The sequence below is a fragment of the Elgaria multicarinata genome, chromosome 11 (genome assembly GCF_023053635.1).
Source record: "Elgaria multicarinata webbii isolate HBS135686 ecotype San Diego chromosome 11, rElgMul1.1.pri, whole genome shotgun sequence".
NCBI classification, from domain to species: domain Eukaryota; kingdom Metazoa; phylum Chordata; class Lepidosauria; order Squamata; family Anguidae; genus Elgaria; species Elgaria multicarinata.
In genome coordinates, this window is record NC_086181.1 from 32730766 (window position 1) to 32747134 (window position 16369).

The 16369-nt window shown below is 47.7% G+C and overlaps 1 protein-coding gene across 2 annotated transcripts; it reads left to right on the forward strand.

Moving 5' to 3' along the window:
- The first annotated feature begins 1818 nt into the window (after window positions 1-1818).
- On the forward strand, window positions 1819-14637 carry LOC134406694 (zinc finger protein 583-like). 2 transcript variants are annotated; one of them, XM_063138213.1, is made up of 5 exons: window positions 1819-2115; window positions 5925-6992; window positions 10076-10202; window positions 11469-11576; window positions 13281-14637. In XM_063138213.1, the coding sequence occupies exons 2-5, from the start codon at window positions 6147-6149 to the stop codon at window positions 14633-14635; spliced, it is 2436 nt and encodes an 811-aa protein (XP_062994283.1). In that variant the 5' UTR covers window positions 1819-2115; window positions 5925-6146; the 3' UTR covers window positions 14636-14637. The 2 variants fall into 2 exon arrangements, with proteins under 2 accessions (XP_062994283.1, XP_062994284.1); XM_063138214.1 differs by having other exon boundaries at window positions 1819-1897.
- Window positions 14638-16369: the final 1732 nt, after the last annotated feature.

Genomic DNA, 16369 nt, shown 5'->3' on the forward strand with positions numbered 1-16369 from the left:
GATCTGTGTAAGAAAGGATGTTGTTTTGATGCCAATTACAAATCCCTAGCTTGAGCATATGCTCAGACCATATGAAAAGGAGGACAGGCCTCCTGTATCTTTAACAGTTGTATAGAAAAGGGAATTTCAGCAGGTGTATGCATCACAACAGTTAAAGCTGCAAGAGCTATACTAGAGTGACCAGATACAAAAGAGGGCAGGGCTAACTGCAGCTTTAACTGTTGTGATGAAGAGGGAATTTCACCAGGTGCTGCATGCAAACAAATGACACCTGCTGAAAATCCTTTTTCTATACAACTGTTAAAGATACAGGAGCCCTGTCCTCCTTTTCACATGGTCACCCTACTGAGAGACATCCTGTTCTTTAATTCTTAGCATATGCCTCTCTGCCCACCAGAGCCACCATTTTGTACCTGGCTCTGAGTGGTGGATCTCAAGGTTCTAGTTGTAGATCTCCCAAGCCTGAAGGCTGCCTAAGCCCGCATAAGATTGTGTAGAGCACTTGATTCTAAATCATTAAAGATTACAGTAATCCTTATAACACAACCCTGCAAGGTAGGCCAGTAATATTATTCCCATACTGTAGATCAGAGAGTGTAGGTTGGGACAGAGAGAAAGTGGCTTCACCTACTGAATTCATGGTGGGGACAAACTTTGAACCAGGACTTCCTGGTGTGAAACTCATTCTCAAAGTCACTCTTGCAGCATCCTGTTCCATTTTTGAGAGCTTTGATGCACAGACCTAGTTTTCTTAGAGCACAACCCTATGCATGTTTAGACAGAAAAGGTCCTACAACTCCCAGTTGGCTTGGGAATGCTGGGAGATGTAAGACTTTTTTCTGTCTAAACATGCATAGGATTGTGCCTTAAGCTTTTTACCAAGCAATCGCAGTTTCTTTTTTTGTGTGTGCATTTACAGTAAGAAGAAGCACTCCAACCAAGTAGTTAAAATAGGATGTGGCAGCAAGAGAACAAGAAATGCCGTGGGCACCATAGGAACAAAATAAGTTTCACACAACATGAATGTTTGTAAGCAGCTGCCAAACTCTCCAGCCAGCACCTACATTTCATTAAACAACAACAACCAACCTCAAGAAGAAGTCTGAGCCCTGGGGAGACCGAAGGAAAGTAGCTGAAACTGCTATGCATCTTAATCCATCACCAGATCAGGAATGGAATCTAAAGCCAATTTGGATGGCTTTAGAAGGGGCTAGACAAATTCCTGGAGGAGAAGGCTACCAATGGCTACTGGTCCTGATGGATGTACTACCTCCAGTATCAGAGCCATATGCCTATGTACACTCGTTGCTGGAGAACATGGGCGGGAGGGTGCTGTTACACTCAAGTCCAGCTTGTGGGTCCCTGGTTGACAAATGGTTGGCCTCTGGGTGAACAGAGTGTCTGATCCAGCATGGTTCTTCCTACGTTCTTATGTTTTTGTGATGAACGATAGATTGACGAGCACGGAACTTTTTTAAAAAAAAAAATTATCCCAATTCCTGGATGAGTGAGAACTGAGATGTGTGTTGTGTGCGCAATCAAAAAAAATGTGTGTCTTTCTCTACTTTGGCCAGCTGTTTGTGCGGTCAATAAAGGATCTGTGGATGACGGCAGGCAAATGAAGGGAGGGAGGGACGGAGCGTAAAACACGTTGCATTGTCCCTTCCAGAATGACAGGCATCCCAGCCTATCACAGACTGTATTCTAAAAGTTTAAAATAACCTCCTCCAGATGTCTATGATTGGACAGTTGCAGGTCAGGATCCGCCCGTCCAAGCAAGCAGGACTGTGGGAAAAGAGAGAGAGAGAGAGGATCAGAGGGGTAGATACCAAAAAGAAGACGACACACGGGAAAGGGTACAGGACGTGTACGGGGAGATCAGGACTGTGGACACATGGTGTGTGTGGGGGGGGGGATGGCTTTATGGGGCAGGGATGTTGCAGGAGATATAGGAATGTCGAACTGTGCTTAGTTGTAGGGGAAAGTCACTTGTGGGCCATCTGTGTGTAGGGACCAGGGACTGAATTTGGCACAGGGGTGTATGGAGAGAGGCACAGACAAGGATCTGGGAAAGAAACAGGGCGAGGTGGCGAAAAAGCCGTATGTCGAAAGAAGGTGAGTATTTCTTTTTTAGCCTGCATGCGTATAAGTAAGGTGTGATGCAAGGGCAGAATGTGCTCTTTTAAAGGCAGACATCTGAACAAGTGGGTGCATAGTGTGGGGTGCCCACATCAAGGGAGCTGCTGCGGGGCTGGTCCCACGAAAATGGGTGCCGTGCCGTGAGCGTGAAGGCTGAAAAAAGCCAGGACGAGGCAGCTAATGTGTCCCCCACATCAGCAGTGGATAGAGTATGGTCCTGGACATTAAAAAAAAAAAAGTAGGTGACATGTCATATAAACATCTGGGTATGATGTTCACTAGGTGTGGGTCTAATTTTTGCACCTCTGGATGATTAGTACATTTGTGGGGTGGGGTTATATTCAGCTGCCTGTGGATTTGTTCTTCTGATAGTGAAATAGGGAGCAAAGGCCACTTGGCACAATATAATGCAGCATGGTGGCTAGATATTAAACTTGGATATAGGAAGTCTTGGTTTCAGTTCTTGCTCAGCTGTCAAGCTCCTTTGTCAAATCTCTCTCTCTCTCTCTCTCTCTCTCTCTCTCTCTCTCTCTCTCTCTCTCTCACTCACTCACTCTCTCTCTCTCTCTCACTCTCTCCTACCTGGGGTTGTCATGAGGATGAAATGCTCATTGTGTGTAGATTGACCACGTATGCAGAATGTAATAAATATATTTCAATTGGCTTCCATGTAGGAAATTCTGTCTTGGGTGAAAGAGCCCTGAGTGCATCCTTAAAAAAAAAAAAAGGTTATGGCACCCTTCCACACCCTAGTGCCCTCCACGTGTCTTGGACTACAACTCCCATTTCCCCCAGCACACATGATGGGAATTATGGCCCAACACATCTGGGGGATATTAGCACGAGAAAGGCTGGTGTGGTATATGGGGAGGGGCCACAACCTTATGCCCAGCCCCATTGTATATATTCTTCTTTTGGAGGGGATATTCCTGGAAAGCAGCTGTGATACGTTCTTTGTGGAAGAGAGACATTTAAAAATTGAATATAAAATCATGTGTGTGCATGTGGTGCTCTTTGGTTTGATTCACCAATGCAAGAAACTCAGGATACCATTCATAGAAACTAGACATTACTTCCGTTTCATTTTGCATGTGTCACCAGGGTGTGTTGCTAATACAAGAGCTGGGCAAACTGCCTTTGGCAGAGGGCCTCTGGCTTGCATCACTCCAAGTGCTAACATGACGCAGATGTCACAGTTTTTAATCTTCATCAACCTCCCCTCGTCTGTCAGCACAGGAGAATCATCGCAGACCTCCTCACCTCCAGAGTCTGGCTTCTGGTCACTTAGCGATCTAACCTGGCTCTTTGCAGTTGGAATGCAGAAGAGACCAAAGAAGCAAATGATGTTTCTTTGGTTATCTCCAAGGAGCAATTTTTAAGGAAAAAAAAGACCCTCCCCAAACCTAACCACCAGCCAAGCATTTGGGAAAGATGGAAGTGGTTAAAAAATCGATACTGACCACCCTAGATACAGTATCTATTCTGAAGTCAGGAATAAAAGACCAGGAGGAAGGGAGAAGCCAAGCTGGCAAATGACACCGGCTCTCAGCTGGTCTGTTGCAAAGGTGCAAATATCAGGCTATTCGTTTTTCTCCTGTAGTTCTCTGTAATAAATCCATTCTTAAGACTTAATTAATCAATTTATGGCAAGGTGCCTTGTTTCAATCTAGAATTTGGTCTGTTCAAACTTGTGGCTGCCAGAGTCTGTTCTGCCTTCCTCCTTTTGCATAACTGAGCTTTAATCTAATAATAATAATAATAATAATAATAATAATAATAATAATAATAATAATAATAAATATTTCTTACCTGCCTCTCAACTTGGATCGAGGCGGGGAACAACAGTGAATATAAAACACATAAAAACTGTTTTAAAACATAGCATACATGATTAAAACATCCTAAAAACATCCTAAAAACATTCTAAAATTCCACTGGATAGGCCTGCCAGAATAGATCAGTCTTTATTGCTTCTTTAAATGCTAAAAGACTGTCAAGTTGATGAATCTCCTCCGGCAGGCCATTCCAGGCTGATCCTCCAGCCATCCCTGTGAAAGTGGTTTATTTTATTTATTTATTTATTTATTTATTTATTTAAGCATTTTTATCCCGCCATTCAGCCAAAATAGGCTTTCACGGCAGCTTACAAAAGTATTTCTTGACAGTCCCTGCCCACAGGCTTACAATCTAAAAGACATGACACAAAAGGAAAGGGGATTGGGAGGGAGGAGGAGAAGAGGGGAAAGGAAAGGAAATTCAGGCACTGCAACGCAAAGTTCAGCAGTTAAAGTTGACAGTTGGCAGCAGGAGGGAGCGGGCTCTCAGCTGGAGCTGGACCCAGGCAGGGTGGAGAGATGCCTGGCTGCTGCTTCCTCCCTCACTGGTGGCCTCTGCAGAGACAGTTGACAGCAGGAGGGAGCGGGCTCTCAGCTGGAGCTGGACCCAGGCACGGTGGAGAGGTGCCTGGCTGCTGCTTCCTCCCTCACTGGTGGCCTCTGCAGAGACAGTTGACAGCAGGAGGGAGGGGGCTCTCAGCTGGAGCTGGACCCAGGCACGGTGGAGAGGTGCCTGGCTGCTGCTTCCTCCCTCACTGGTGGCCTCTGCAGAGACAGTTGACAGCAGGAGGGAGGGGGCTCTCAGCTGGAGCTGGACCCAGGCACGGTGGAGAGGTGCCTGGCTGCTGCTTCCTCCCTCACTGGTGGCCTCTGCAGAGACAGTTGACAGCAGGAGGGAGGGGGCTCTCAGCTGGAGCTGGACCCAGGCACGGTGGAGAGGTGCCTGGCTGCTGCTTCCTCCCTCACTGGTGGCCTCTGCAGAGACAGTTGACAGCAGGAGGGAGGGGGCTCTCAGCTGGAGCTGGACCCAGGCACGGTGGAGAGGTGCCTGGCTGCTGCTTCCTCCCTCACTGGTGGCCTCTGCAGAGACAGTTGACAGCAGGAGGGAGGGGGCTCTCAGCTGGAGCTGGACCCAGGCAAGATGGAGAGGTGCCTGGCTGCTGCTTCCTCCCTCACTGTTTACACTGTGTGTGGGGAAGGCAAGCTTAGATTTCTGTGATCTAAAAACAAATCACAACCAGAAAGCCCCATTCAGTGATAAGGAACAAACCAAGCTGCCTCCCCATTAAATTCACCTAACTGATTTGCCACACAAATAATACCTGTGAATGACTCACCCCAGATTTAAACAGCAGTTTTGCGGCTCATTTGCAAAAATGCCCTTAGTGTTAGGAGAGAGCTTGATTGATTTATCAGTCTGATGACTCTGGTATACAACATCCTACACTGCAGCTTTTGTGACAGATGCCTCTCCAAACTCAAGGACAGGTATGGTCGGGCACCTGTTGAGGGCCCATACCCTGGGAGGGGCCAACCTCACCATTGCAACCTCCTTATTCCTGTGCCTCTTGCTCTGGCCAGACAATGGTGACAGTAAGAAGCAGAAGAAGCAGATGCCCTCACCTACTTGCTCACTGGCTTGCTGCCGGTCAAGCAGCAAGTGGCAGTAATGAGGACAAGGAGGAAGAGGAAGAGGAGGGGCAAGAGTAGCTGCTGGCACTGAGGGAGGGGCCCCTTGAGGGTGTATTGCCCAAGGGATCTCAAAAACCTGGAGCTGGGGTTAGGAACTTGTTGATTAATGAGTACCCAGAATTCAGCTTATTTATTTATTAATTGCATTTTAATACTGCCCAATAGCTGAAGCTCTCTGGGTGGTTCACAAAAATTAATCTACAGCTTCTCGGTAGATTAAACCTTTTGCTTCTTTCCTCTCTGTCTCTCTCTGTTCAGAAGGAGGTGTTTGGAAGCATTGCTTCTTTAGATAAGAATGCTGTTGGATGCCTTCGGTCCCTCTGTTCTGGTAAAGAGGATTTCGAAGCAGCGTTGAGTATCTATATTTATTGTCCCAGCCCAGTTCCTCGAAAATACAGCTGACAATTGAGCGCAGCCCAGCAGCTGCCTAAGAAAGAGACTTTATAAGCTATAAGGCACAGGCTTGGAAAGTTGAAGAAAATGGCCACCGCAGTGGATATTGGATTGGCTCTCACCGAGCAGAGCCAAGGGGAGCCAGCTCCGAAGGAGGCCGATGGGCTGCCCAATGTGGTGCATTGTGGGACCATTGAGGAGCTGCTCCACCAGATGGTGCCGCAGCAGGCGCACTCCAGGGCACCCCAGTGCTGGGAGGATGCCTGGCAGCAAGTGTTACAGGCAGTGGGCACCACATCTTTGCCACACCTTGGTGAAAAGCTGCAAACTCAAGCTGCTGATGGGCCTGTGAAGAATTTAGAGCCGGCGGGTGCATCTGAAGAACTTGGCAAAGGCGTTGGTGCTCCTGTTGAGGCCTTCCCAAGCATGTCTCTTCCACTGATGAACACGTGGGTGCTTCACCTCCACCGTGAGGATGATATCGAAGCCTACCTAGAGGCCTTTGAATGGACGGCCCAGGAACACTGCTGGCCCAGGAAAGAGTGGCTAGCCCGGCTCAAACCATACCTGAATGGCAAAGCCCTCCTGGCCTGCAGCGTCTTGGAGCGTGAGTCGGCTCACATATATGATGTAGCCAAGGGGAGCATCCTGCATCAGTATGGCATCACCACGGAGACACAACGCCAGTGCTTCAGGCGGTTTCGATACCAGGAGACCAAGGGCCCCCGGGAAGCCTGCCGGAAGCTCCAGGCACTCGGGCAACGCTGGCTACAGCCCGAGAAGCACACCAAAGAACAGATCTTGGAGCTACTGATCCTGGAGCAGTTCCTGGCTATCCTGCCGCAGGAAATGCAAAGCTGGGTCAGGGAATGTAGCCCTGAGACTTGCGCCCAGGCGGTGGACCTTGCTGAAGGTTTCCAGCTGGGAAATGAGGTGAGAGAGATGGGAGAGGTGGCGGAGAGGCTTATAGGATATTCTTCCCATTCGTTTTCATGCATTGGCTAACCCTGGGGCTTATTTCATGCTAGGTACTTAAACTGAATGTACACATTATACCATCTTCCCCCAAGCTGGTATCCTCCCAATGTATCGGACTGCAATTCCAAACTGCAATTCCAGTCCATTGCAGTCCAACACATCAGGAGGGCACCAGTTTGGGGAAGACTGTTTTATCCAAAGCTGAGTTGAAGGTAGGAGACTGTTTAGGTGATGGAATTTCCTTGACCCCCTACCATTCTATATTGCTTGGTTGTTTTCACATATACATCAATTAAGCATCGGGACATTTTTCTCCCTTTCTCAAAATGCTAGAACCCGGGCTCATAACATGAAGCTAATTGGTGGGAGGTTCAGGACAGATAAAAGGAAGTATTTCTTCATCCGGCGCATAGTGAAACTCTGGAATTTGTTACCGCAAGATGTAGTGATGGCCACCAATTTGGATGGCTTTAAAAGTCAATTGGACAAATTCTTGTAGGAGAAGGCTATCAATCGCTACTAGTCCTGATGGCTATATGTTATTATAGTAGCAGAGGCTGTAAGCCTATATACACCAATTGATGGAATGGGGTAGGGTGAGGAATGGGTGGGAGGGTGCTGTTGCACTCATGTCCTGCTTGTAGGTTCCTGGGCATCAGCTGCTTGGCCACTGAGTGAACAGAGCACTGGACTAGATGGACACTTGGGGCTCATCTACACCAAGCAGGATATTCCACTATGAAAGTGGTATGAAAGTGTTACATGAAAGGCAGGAGCCACACTACTGCTTTCTTGCAGTATTGAAGTGCACTGCAGGATCTACACTACTGCTTTATAGTGGTATTGAAGTGCACTGACAACTGTTAGGGCCCATGACACATCTACACCAAGCAGGATATAACACATTGGAAGTGGTATGAAAGTGGCATGTGTCATGGGCCCCAAGAGTTGTCAGTGCACTTCCATACCGTTATAAAGTAGTAGTGTGGCTCCTGTGTATACCGCTTTCATAGTGGAATATCCTGCTTGGTGTAGATGAACCCTTGGTCTGATCCAGCATGGCTCTTCTCATATTATGTTGTTATATCTGTATTTGGCACTCTTGAAGATTGCCACTTCTTTCATTTTCTTCAGGTTTCCTTAGATTACTTGATTCCTGGCTCATTATGCCAGTGGTGAGGGCAAGGGTCATATGACAGGAGCTATGTGATAGCTTCAACCCAATTAGGAACTTGTATATTAGGAACACCTTGCATTTGCAGCTTGTAATTTTTGTGATCCTTCCAGAGAGGTTTGGCTATTGGGTGGTGCAGAAATGAAATGAAATGAATCAATCAATCAATAAAATAAATACAAATAATAGTAAGCTGCTTTGTAACCAGGTAGTCCCATTCCTGCTAGCCCTGCCATGTGGATCAAATCCTGCCTTACCAGGACCAGTCCTTTAAGTCAAGGATAAGACAATTCAGGTTAGCATGGGAGCTGTCCAGCATGGAGCACAGGAAGAGATGTTGTTTCAGCAATGTTTAGAATCCATTTGAGCCGCTTTAAATGTGATGTTGCTGTCCCACCCCTTCCTGATCTACTGCCTGCACCCTCCTCATGAGTAGGGTTAAGAAATATTTGCCATGCTGCCAGATGAGCCCTTTGCCTCCAAGTCTGGGCCTCCATTCGGGTCTTGCTGATGCCTTTGCTCCTGGGGTTGATCCTGGAAGATCTGGAGCAGAAAAGATGACCAGTCAAGACCTTTTGGTTCCATGGCTTTCTTGAATGGTGCATCTCCTCACATAGTGTTCTTAGGAGCACTATTGGCATCCTCTGACTCCTCTAGACCCCTGCAAACACTAAGCCAGTGATAGGATCTTCCTCCTACTCTGAGGTTTCATCCAGTTCCTGGGTGGTCCTACCAGGAAGTCAGTGAGACCCAACACAGGCCTTAAACTATTTGGCCGTGTAACCCAACCTGATGGTCTCCAAATATTTTGGACTACAACTCCCAGCATTCCTGGTCATTGGCCTTGCTGGTTGGGGATGATGGGAGTTGAAGTCAAAAATAACTGGAGGGTGCTAGATTGGGGAAGTTGGCAGAAACTCAAAGGCCCATTATCTCGTAACTGATCCTTTGAATTGGAGATTTTGGGTTCTGAACCTGGGACCACTGCACTATGGTCTGTCCACTGAAGTTTCCTACTTGTATTCTGTGTAGTCATTTCAGTGAGTACAAAATGTCACCATTCTTGCACATAGGACCCACTTTGTAGGTCACCTTGTAGGTCATATAACTTGTGACCAGAGTTCAGTGGTAGACTACCTGCTTTGCATGCAGAAGATTCCAAGTTCGATCCCTGGCATTTCCATGTGGGGCTAGGGCAAAAAAAAAATTTTTTTTAAAAAAAAAAATATCCGGCCAGAAATCCAGGAGAGTCATTGCCAGTCAGTGTTGACAATACTGGGCCAGATAGGCCAATGAACTGACTTGGTATAAGGGAGCTTCCTATTTGTTAGGTACATGCTTATAAATTGTCACATACATACTGCAGCATTGAGTATATATGTTCATGCAGTGGTTTACACACATGTAGGATCATCGTACCCTATGGCAGCTTGACCTATTCCCAGTATGGCTGACTGGGGGACGCTGGGAGCTGTACTTCAATACATCTGGAGGGCACCCGTTCATGGAAGATTGTCCTATTGTCTGTATGTGGGTATTGGGCTGTTCCCTACACAGTCCTTGCAGGAATTTTGTAATGTGTGAAGCAGCCATCAGAGCTGTCACTGATAGAATTAGGGGAAAGTAAAATAGCTTGAATTGGAGCACGAGAATGGAGGCTTTGCTACCTCATTTAGGGATACTGTTCAGGTTCCATAGCTGAGCTGGGAGAAGCTGTTGTTTTTCCTAGTGCTACATGTTAAGACCTAAGAAAAAGGGCTTTTTCTCTTAGTGCATTTGGGGGACTGATTGACGGGATTTTGCATTTACTTTCGTTCCATTCCATTTCTAAACATGCCTGTTTCCTCCCTCCCAATCCAAAAAGCCGCCAGTGCCATTCAAAGATGTCTGCGTGAAGTTCTCCAATGAAGAGTGGGCCTTCCTAACAGAGGAGCAACGAGCATTGTATCGTGACGTCACGCTGGAGAATTTCCAGAATGTGTCCACCTTGGGTGAGGATTGGCCTGCTTGGGTAGGCCTCGCTCTTGTACCATGGCAACACAGCATAGAGGCCTAGGGCTCTTTTTGAGTTCCCTTATGAATCTAGTTATGAACACTTGCAAGCGGAAAGGGATGTTTGCCCTGCCATGTTGTATTGACTAGTGGAACTCTGGCGGTTTGCGGGTGGAGATGGTTGCTTGTTCCTCGAGTAAGGGACTATAGCTCAGCGGGACAGCTCATGACTGCATCCAGGACCCAGTTTCAATCCCCAGCATCTCCAGGTAACACTGGAATAACTCAGGCCTGAAACCCTGGAGACCTGCTGCCAGTCAGTGTCAGCAATACTGGTCCAGATGAACTGATGGTTTGACTCAGTATAAGTCAAACTTATGTTCCATGTGGCATGGTTTCATTGCAAGAACCCTCTGTACATTCCCTGTACTCCTTGGCATGGTACACCGTGGTCCACTGCTTTCTGTGTGATGCACTTTGTGATTTGAATTGTATAATTAATCAGAAGCGAGGTGGGGAATTTGATTTATGCCATTGCATAACTGGTCTTGCTTTGTGGAGGGAGATTATGGTCTCCTATTCCCTTGTGGAGCTGTGACTGTTTATATTCAAAGCATATTTGGCAGGCACACTTCAAATATAAAGTGGCTTGAATCCTCTTTAATGACCAAAACTAGAAGCCATTTACACAATCATTGTATAAATGATTTTTTTAAAAAAGAAATAGCAGGTAGAAAGGAGAGCACTTGATCTAGGTGGGAGCCTAGGATGGCACCTTTGTGCCTTACTGCAGTCCAAATCTGGATCAGCCCTCTACCTCCACCACACAATTTCTATTTGGTGTCTCATGTAGTTACTCATTTATTTAATTTCTATCCCACTTTTCCACTAAAATAGTAGGCCTGACTTTCAGAACTTTGTCCTGCAATTGTGAGGTTACTAAAAATGTTTAATTCAAGATATTTCTGGGGCAGGCAACCTGGTGCCTTACTAATGTTTTGGGTACAAGTCTCATAATCCTTGACCACTTGCCATGCTGACTGGGGCTGATGGGAATTGTAGTCCAAAACATTTGGTGGGCACCAGGTTACCTAGTAGCCCCTTTATAGATCTTATTTTCCCTGAGTTTCTTGGTCAAAACAGGATCAAAACCTGGTTTTAAAAGTGTTATGTAGACATGCCAAGGACAGTAGCCTTTCTTTGCTTTGCCTTTAAGTAATCTGTGATCCTGCTGTGACAGATCTCTATCCTTTCCTTTTTGGTAGGAGTTCCTCACGAGAAACCTGAGATAATGGCTCAGATACAGCAAGGGGTAGAACTGTGTTTTCAGAGTGATACCATGACAGAAACTGCTCCAAAGAGTCAATTCACAGGTGAGGAAAGGGATTAAACCAGGATCTTAGCTCTGATTCACCTAATTTGGTCACTAGCTTTGCTTATGCTACAGCTGGCAAACCTCTTAAGCAGTTGGTTTAGCTGGGTTGTTTGTCTATTTTGTAAAGCAAACATGGGAGGTTGGGCTATCAAGATTTATTATTTATTTATAAAAGACTTTTAAACCGCTTTTCAGGGTGCACTGCCCTCACAAGGTGGTTTATAATATCCCCAAAATATAAACATACAGATTACATTTAAAAAGACACACAGCAGTAGCAGCTAATTATTTTTAGGCACCAAATGCAGACTAGAATAATTATGTCTTCAGGTCTCTTTTTTTTTTTAAGCCAGCAGTGATGAGGCCCTCTCTGGGGAAGGAGTTCCAAAGGTGTGGGGCCACCGCTAAGAAAGCCCTATTCCTAATATCCGCCAGTCTGATGGCTTCTGTTGGTGAGGCAGAAAGTAAGGCCTCTGACACTCTTAATGTTTAAGAATTCTGCAACAGCAGTAGTATTAGAACTACTACTAATAATAATATAATTGTAAATGCAGCAATCAGAAACCTGCATCTGGAGTAAAAATATCTAGCCTGAATAATTATGTATATGCATACAGCTTGTTGATGCTGTAACAGGCTAGTAAAATATGGAATGTGAGGGTTGGGGTGTAAAGGCAAAGTCCATGAATAATATATTATTTATATTTGTTTTAAGTAATTTAGATCCTTTTAGAGCAAATCCTCACAGGGCACCTTGCCCTTCAAAACAACAATAGAATCCAATCCTATAAATAAGAATATATATTTTTAATGTCACCAGATATTTAAAACTAAAGGCATTCAGGAGGCAGCTGAACAACCGTCTGTCAGGTATGCTTTAGGGTGGATTCCAGCATTGAGCGGGGGGGGGGGGGGTTTGGACTCAATGGCCTTATAGGCCTCTTCCAACTCTACTATTCTATGATTCTATATACAGGGAGTCAGCAGTAACATTAATAAAAGCTGGGGCATGCTGGGAGTTGCAGGACGTTTTCCTGTATAAACATGCATAAAGGGATAAAAAGGATTGCAAAGGTCTTTGCCAGGTACCAGAAACGTATGGGTGGGCACTAGGCATGCCTCACTGGGGGGGAACATTCCAAATCCACTGGAAAAGTCCTCTCCCCTGCAGCCACCTGTTGTACCTCAGATATTCGACAGAACCCAGAAAAGGGCCTCTGATGAGAATCTCAAACACCATAGCAGCCAGAGTGTCAAATGCAGATTTCTGAACCATGACTTGGATCTTGTAATCTCTGTGGTCCTTAAACAAGAGATATCATCCACCCTCATTCTTTTAACCTCCCGTTCTAGTTGAATCAGGGCAACCATAAAATCTAGGAGGCCTGGTACAAAATCTGACAACAGAACGTCTCTTCCTTCCCTTTCAGTACTGAGGTGCTCCCCCACCCACCCCAAGTAGTGATAGCGATTATTATTTGTATAGAGCCCCGTATGTGTACATGGTGCTTTCCAAGGAATGTGAAGACAGATCCCTGCCCCCAGGGTCTTACAATCAAGAAATCTAGTAGTGATGGTCTTTCTTTCCCCCAAAATTCAGGCTTGCATGGTTCTTCTCCCTTCCTCAGCTAAAGAATGGGACATCTCTTTTTGCCCCTTTCCAAAGCAAACCTGCATCCGTTTTTCCTTCTTTCCACTCCAGGAAATTTTCTGTTTCCAAACTTTAAGGACCAGGCGACGGAAAAGAGGCCTCTTTCGAAAAGGGCCAGCATGGCACAACATGAACAGGCCACGGTAACAGAAGCAACTGGGGAATGTTCGGGCCCAGCGGGAGCATTCGGGGGTCCCAGCCCTGAGGAACAGCCTCTGAACCAGGGAAACCCGAAGATGGCCCCGGCCAGAACGCGCCCCAAGAAAAGGCAAGCGTCAGCCCCAAAGGGTCAACCCCGGCAAAGGAAGAAACGGCCGGCAACGCCAGGCCAGGCCGCCCCCGGGAAAAAGTGTCCTCGGCCGTCGCTGCCGGGGGAAACCTCCGGAGGAGGGCAGGGTTCCGGCAACCCCACTTCGACAGCCCAGCCCGGCAAGAGGAAGAGGAAGCCAGAGGCGCAGGATAGGCCGCCGAAGCTGAAGAAGCAGCCGGCGTCGGTGGGGAAGCCCCCCAAGCTGCGGAATAAAGCGGAGGCTGCGGGCGAGCCCCCCAAGCTGGAGAAGGAGCCGCCTTTGCCCGAGAGGAAAAGGAGTCCCCGCCAGCAGGAGAAGCGGCCGCCGCCGCCGCCGTTCCTGCTGCTCCAGGCGACCATCCACGAGGCGGCGGCCTTGCCGGTCATCACGTGGCACCCTCCGTTCAGCGCCACGGTGGTGCCGGACCTGACGTGCGCGGAGTGCGGGCGCGCGTTCAAGCAGCGGGCCGACCTGCGGCGCCACCACTTCGTGCACACGCGCGAGAAGCCCTACGCCTGCACGCTGTGCGAGAAGCGCTTCCGCCACCCGAGCAACCTGCACATCCACCTGCGCACGCACAGCGGCGAGCGGCCCTACCAGTGCCCGGACTGCGGCAAGGCCTTCTCGCAGAGCTGCAACCTGCGCACGCACAGCCAGATCCACAGCGGCAGCAAGCCCTACCGCTGCTGCGTGTGCGCCAAGGCCTTCCGCCACAGCTCCAACCTCACCATCCACCAGCGGGTGCACACGGGCGAGCGGCCCTACCCCTGCTCCGCCTGCCCCAAGCGCTTCAGCGACCGCTCCACCCTGGTGCAGCACGAGCGCACGCACACGGGCGAGCGGCCTTACGCCTGCCACGTGTGCGAGCAGCGCTTCAGCCAGGTCTCCCACCTCGTCAAGCACAGCCGCGTGCACCCGGGCGCCAGGGGCCCGCCCAAGCCCACCGGGGCGCTCGCCGGCCTGAGCCCCGCCAAGAGCTGCTTCCGGCAGGCCGACGGCAAAGGCGCCTTCAGGGTGACGGCGGCCAAGCCGGACCCGAGCCTGGCCTGGATCTCCAAGACGTGGGTTGCCTCCTCCAAGGCTGCTGCCGCTCCACGGGACTGCGCCGCCACGTAGAAGAGGAGGCCTCGGAAGGGTGGGGAGGAGGCAGGGGAAGCTGGGGGGCAGCGGGCCAGGGTGGGCCAAAGATACAGCCGGCGTGGGAAGTACTACTGATCGGAATGGTAAACTCCAACGTAAATCCTTCTTAGAGTAAACCCATTGAAATGAATGGAACTTCAACCCATTGAAATGAATGGAACTTCAGTTAGCCGCGACTAATTTATACAAAATAATTTCAAAGAATCTTATCTAAATAGAATTTACATTGGATTTTACCCAGATTATCTCTGTAAAGCTGCAATTCTTGAGTCCACTTTCCTGAGAGTAAGTCACACTGAACACAGTTGAACTCTGAGTAGTCGTGCTAGGGAAAAACAGCACCCCCAAAATGGAGACCCCCAAATTCCTCCAGGCCTGCAGGGGCTTGCATTTTTGATGGGTTCTCACAGTTCTCCACCCTAGCCCAAGATTTTTCTTTTGAAATCAATGTTTTTAAAGAGGATTTTTCATTGGGTCTGGGCAAACATGGATCCATGAAATCAAAAAAGGATCCTCATGATTTCGTATTATTTTTAAAGAGGACACCTACAAAACCACCATCCAATCAGAGAGCACATCTGCTTCCATGGACTGAACCACAAAAATCACGGAACCAGCACTCATGGGCATGGGCATGGTGCAAAAACATGGGAAACAGGCAAGGATCCTCCGGGATCCTCATGATTTCAAATGATTTTTACAGAGCAACCCACCCACCCCCAAACCACATTACAATCACAGAGCCCATCTGCTTCCGCAGACTGAACAACAAAAATCATGGATCCACTATTCATGGGTGTGACTACGACACAAAAACATGGATCTGAAGCTTATATGAGATCCACATGAAGCCATAATCAAATCATAGATCACACTGTTTAGTGTGAACCAAATTATTGATCCTGTATTTGAGTGTTCCACTGCAGTACAAAACCATTGATTTGAGGGAAATATCCTCAGAGCTGGATCTTAAGAAGCTGAACATGTAGTAACTTCTTTAAAACCCTTGGTATATATATATCTGCCTCTCCCTCTGGATCGAGGCAGGGAACAACACTAAATAAAATATAATACATAAAATTAGCTGCCCTATGAAATACTGCCTCCTATAGATTCCGCTATGAGAGGCAGTAAGCTTGTATACACCAGTTGCTGGAGAACACTGGTTTGAGGGTGCTGTTGCACGGCTTGCGGGTCCCTGGTCGACAGCTGGTTGTCCACTGTGAACAAAGCGCTGGACTAGATGGACCCTTGGTCTGATCCAGCAGGGCTCGTCTTCTGTTCTTATGATGTGCCCTGTGATGTAACAGTGCATTTGTGGGGACACTACATTAAAATCCAGTGGACCCATAAGGAACTGCATCTTGAATCCTCCCCCCATCCTGGCTCTGAGAAGTATAGGATCCATGCTACTGACATGGATGTGCTATATGACTCAAAGTGGATTTTGGACATACGTGTCAAATCCAGATGATCCATCAGCATCCACGCCTTGCATAAATGATCACCCTATTTGAGTTGAAGAGGCAGATATGGGATTTTCCAGTTGGACAAAGATGAATTCCATGCTTTGATGAGGTTTTGGCGCGGTGGGGAACTCAGTGCAAAAAATCCTGGGATCCACACTGAATTGTGCCTCATATCCATGATTTAATACTATGGTGGTGCCATAAAGGCCCAGATCTATGTTTTTTTGTAGTTCATTCCCTG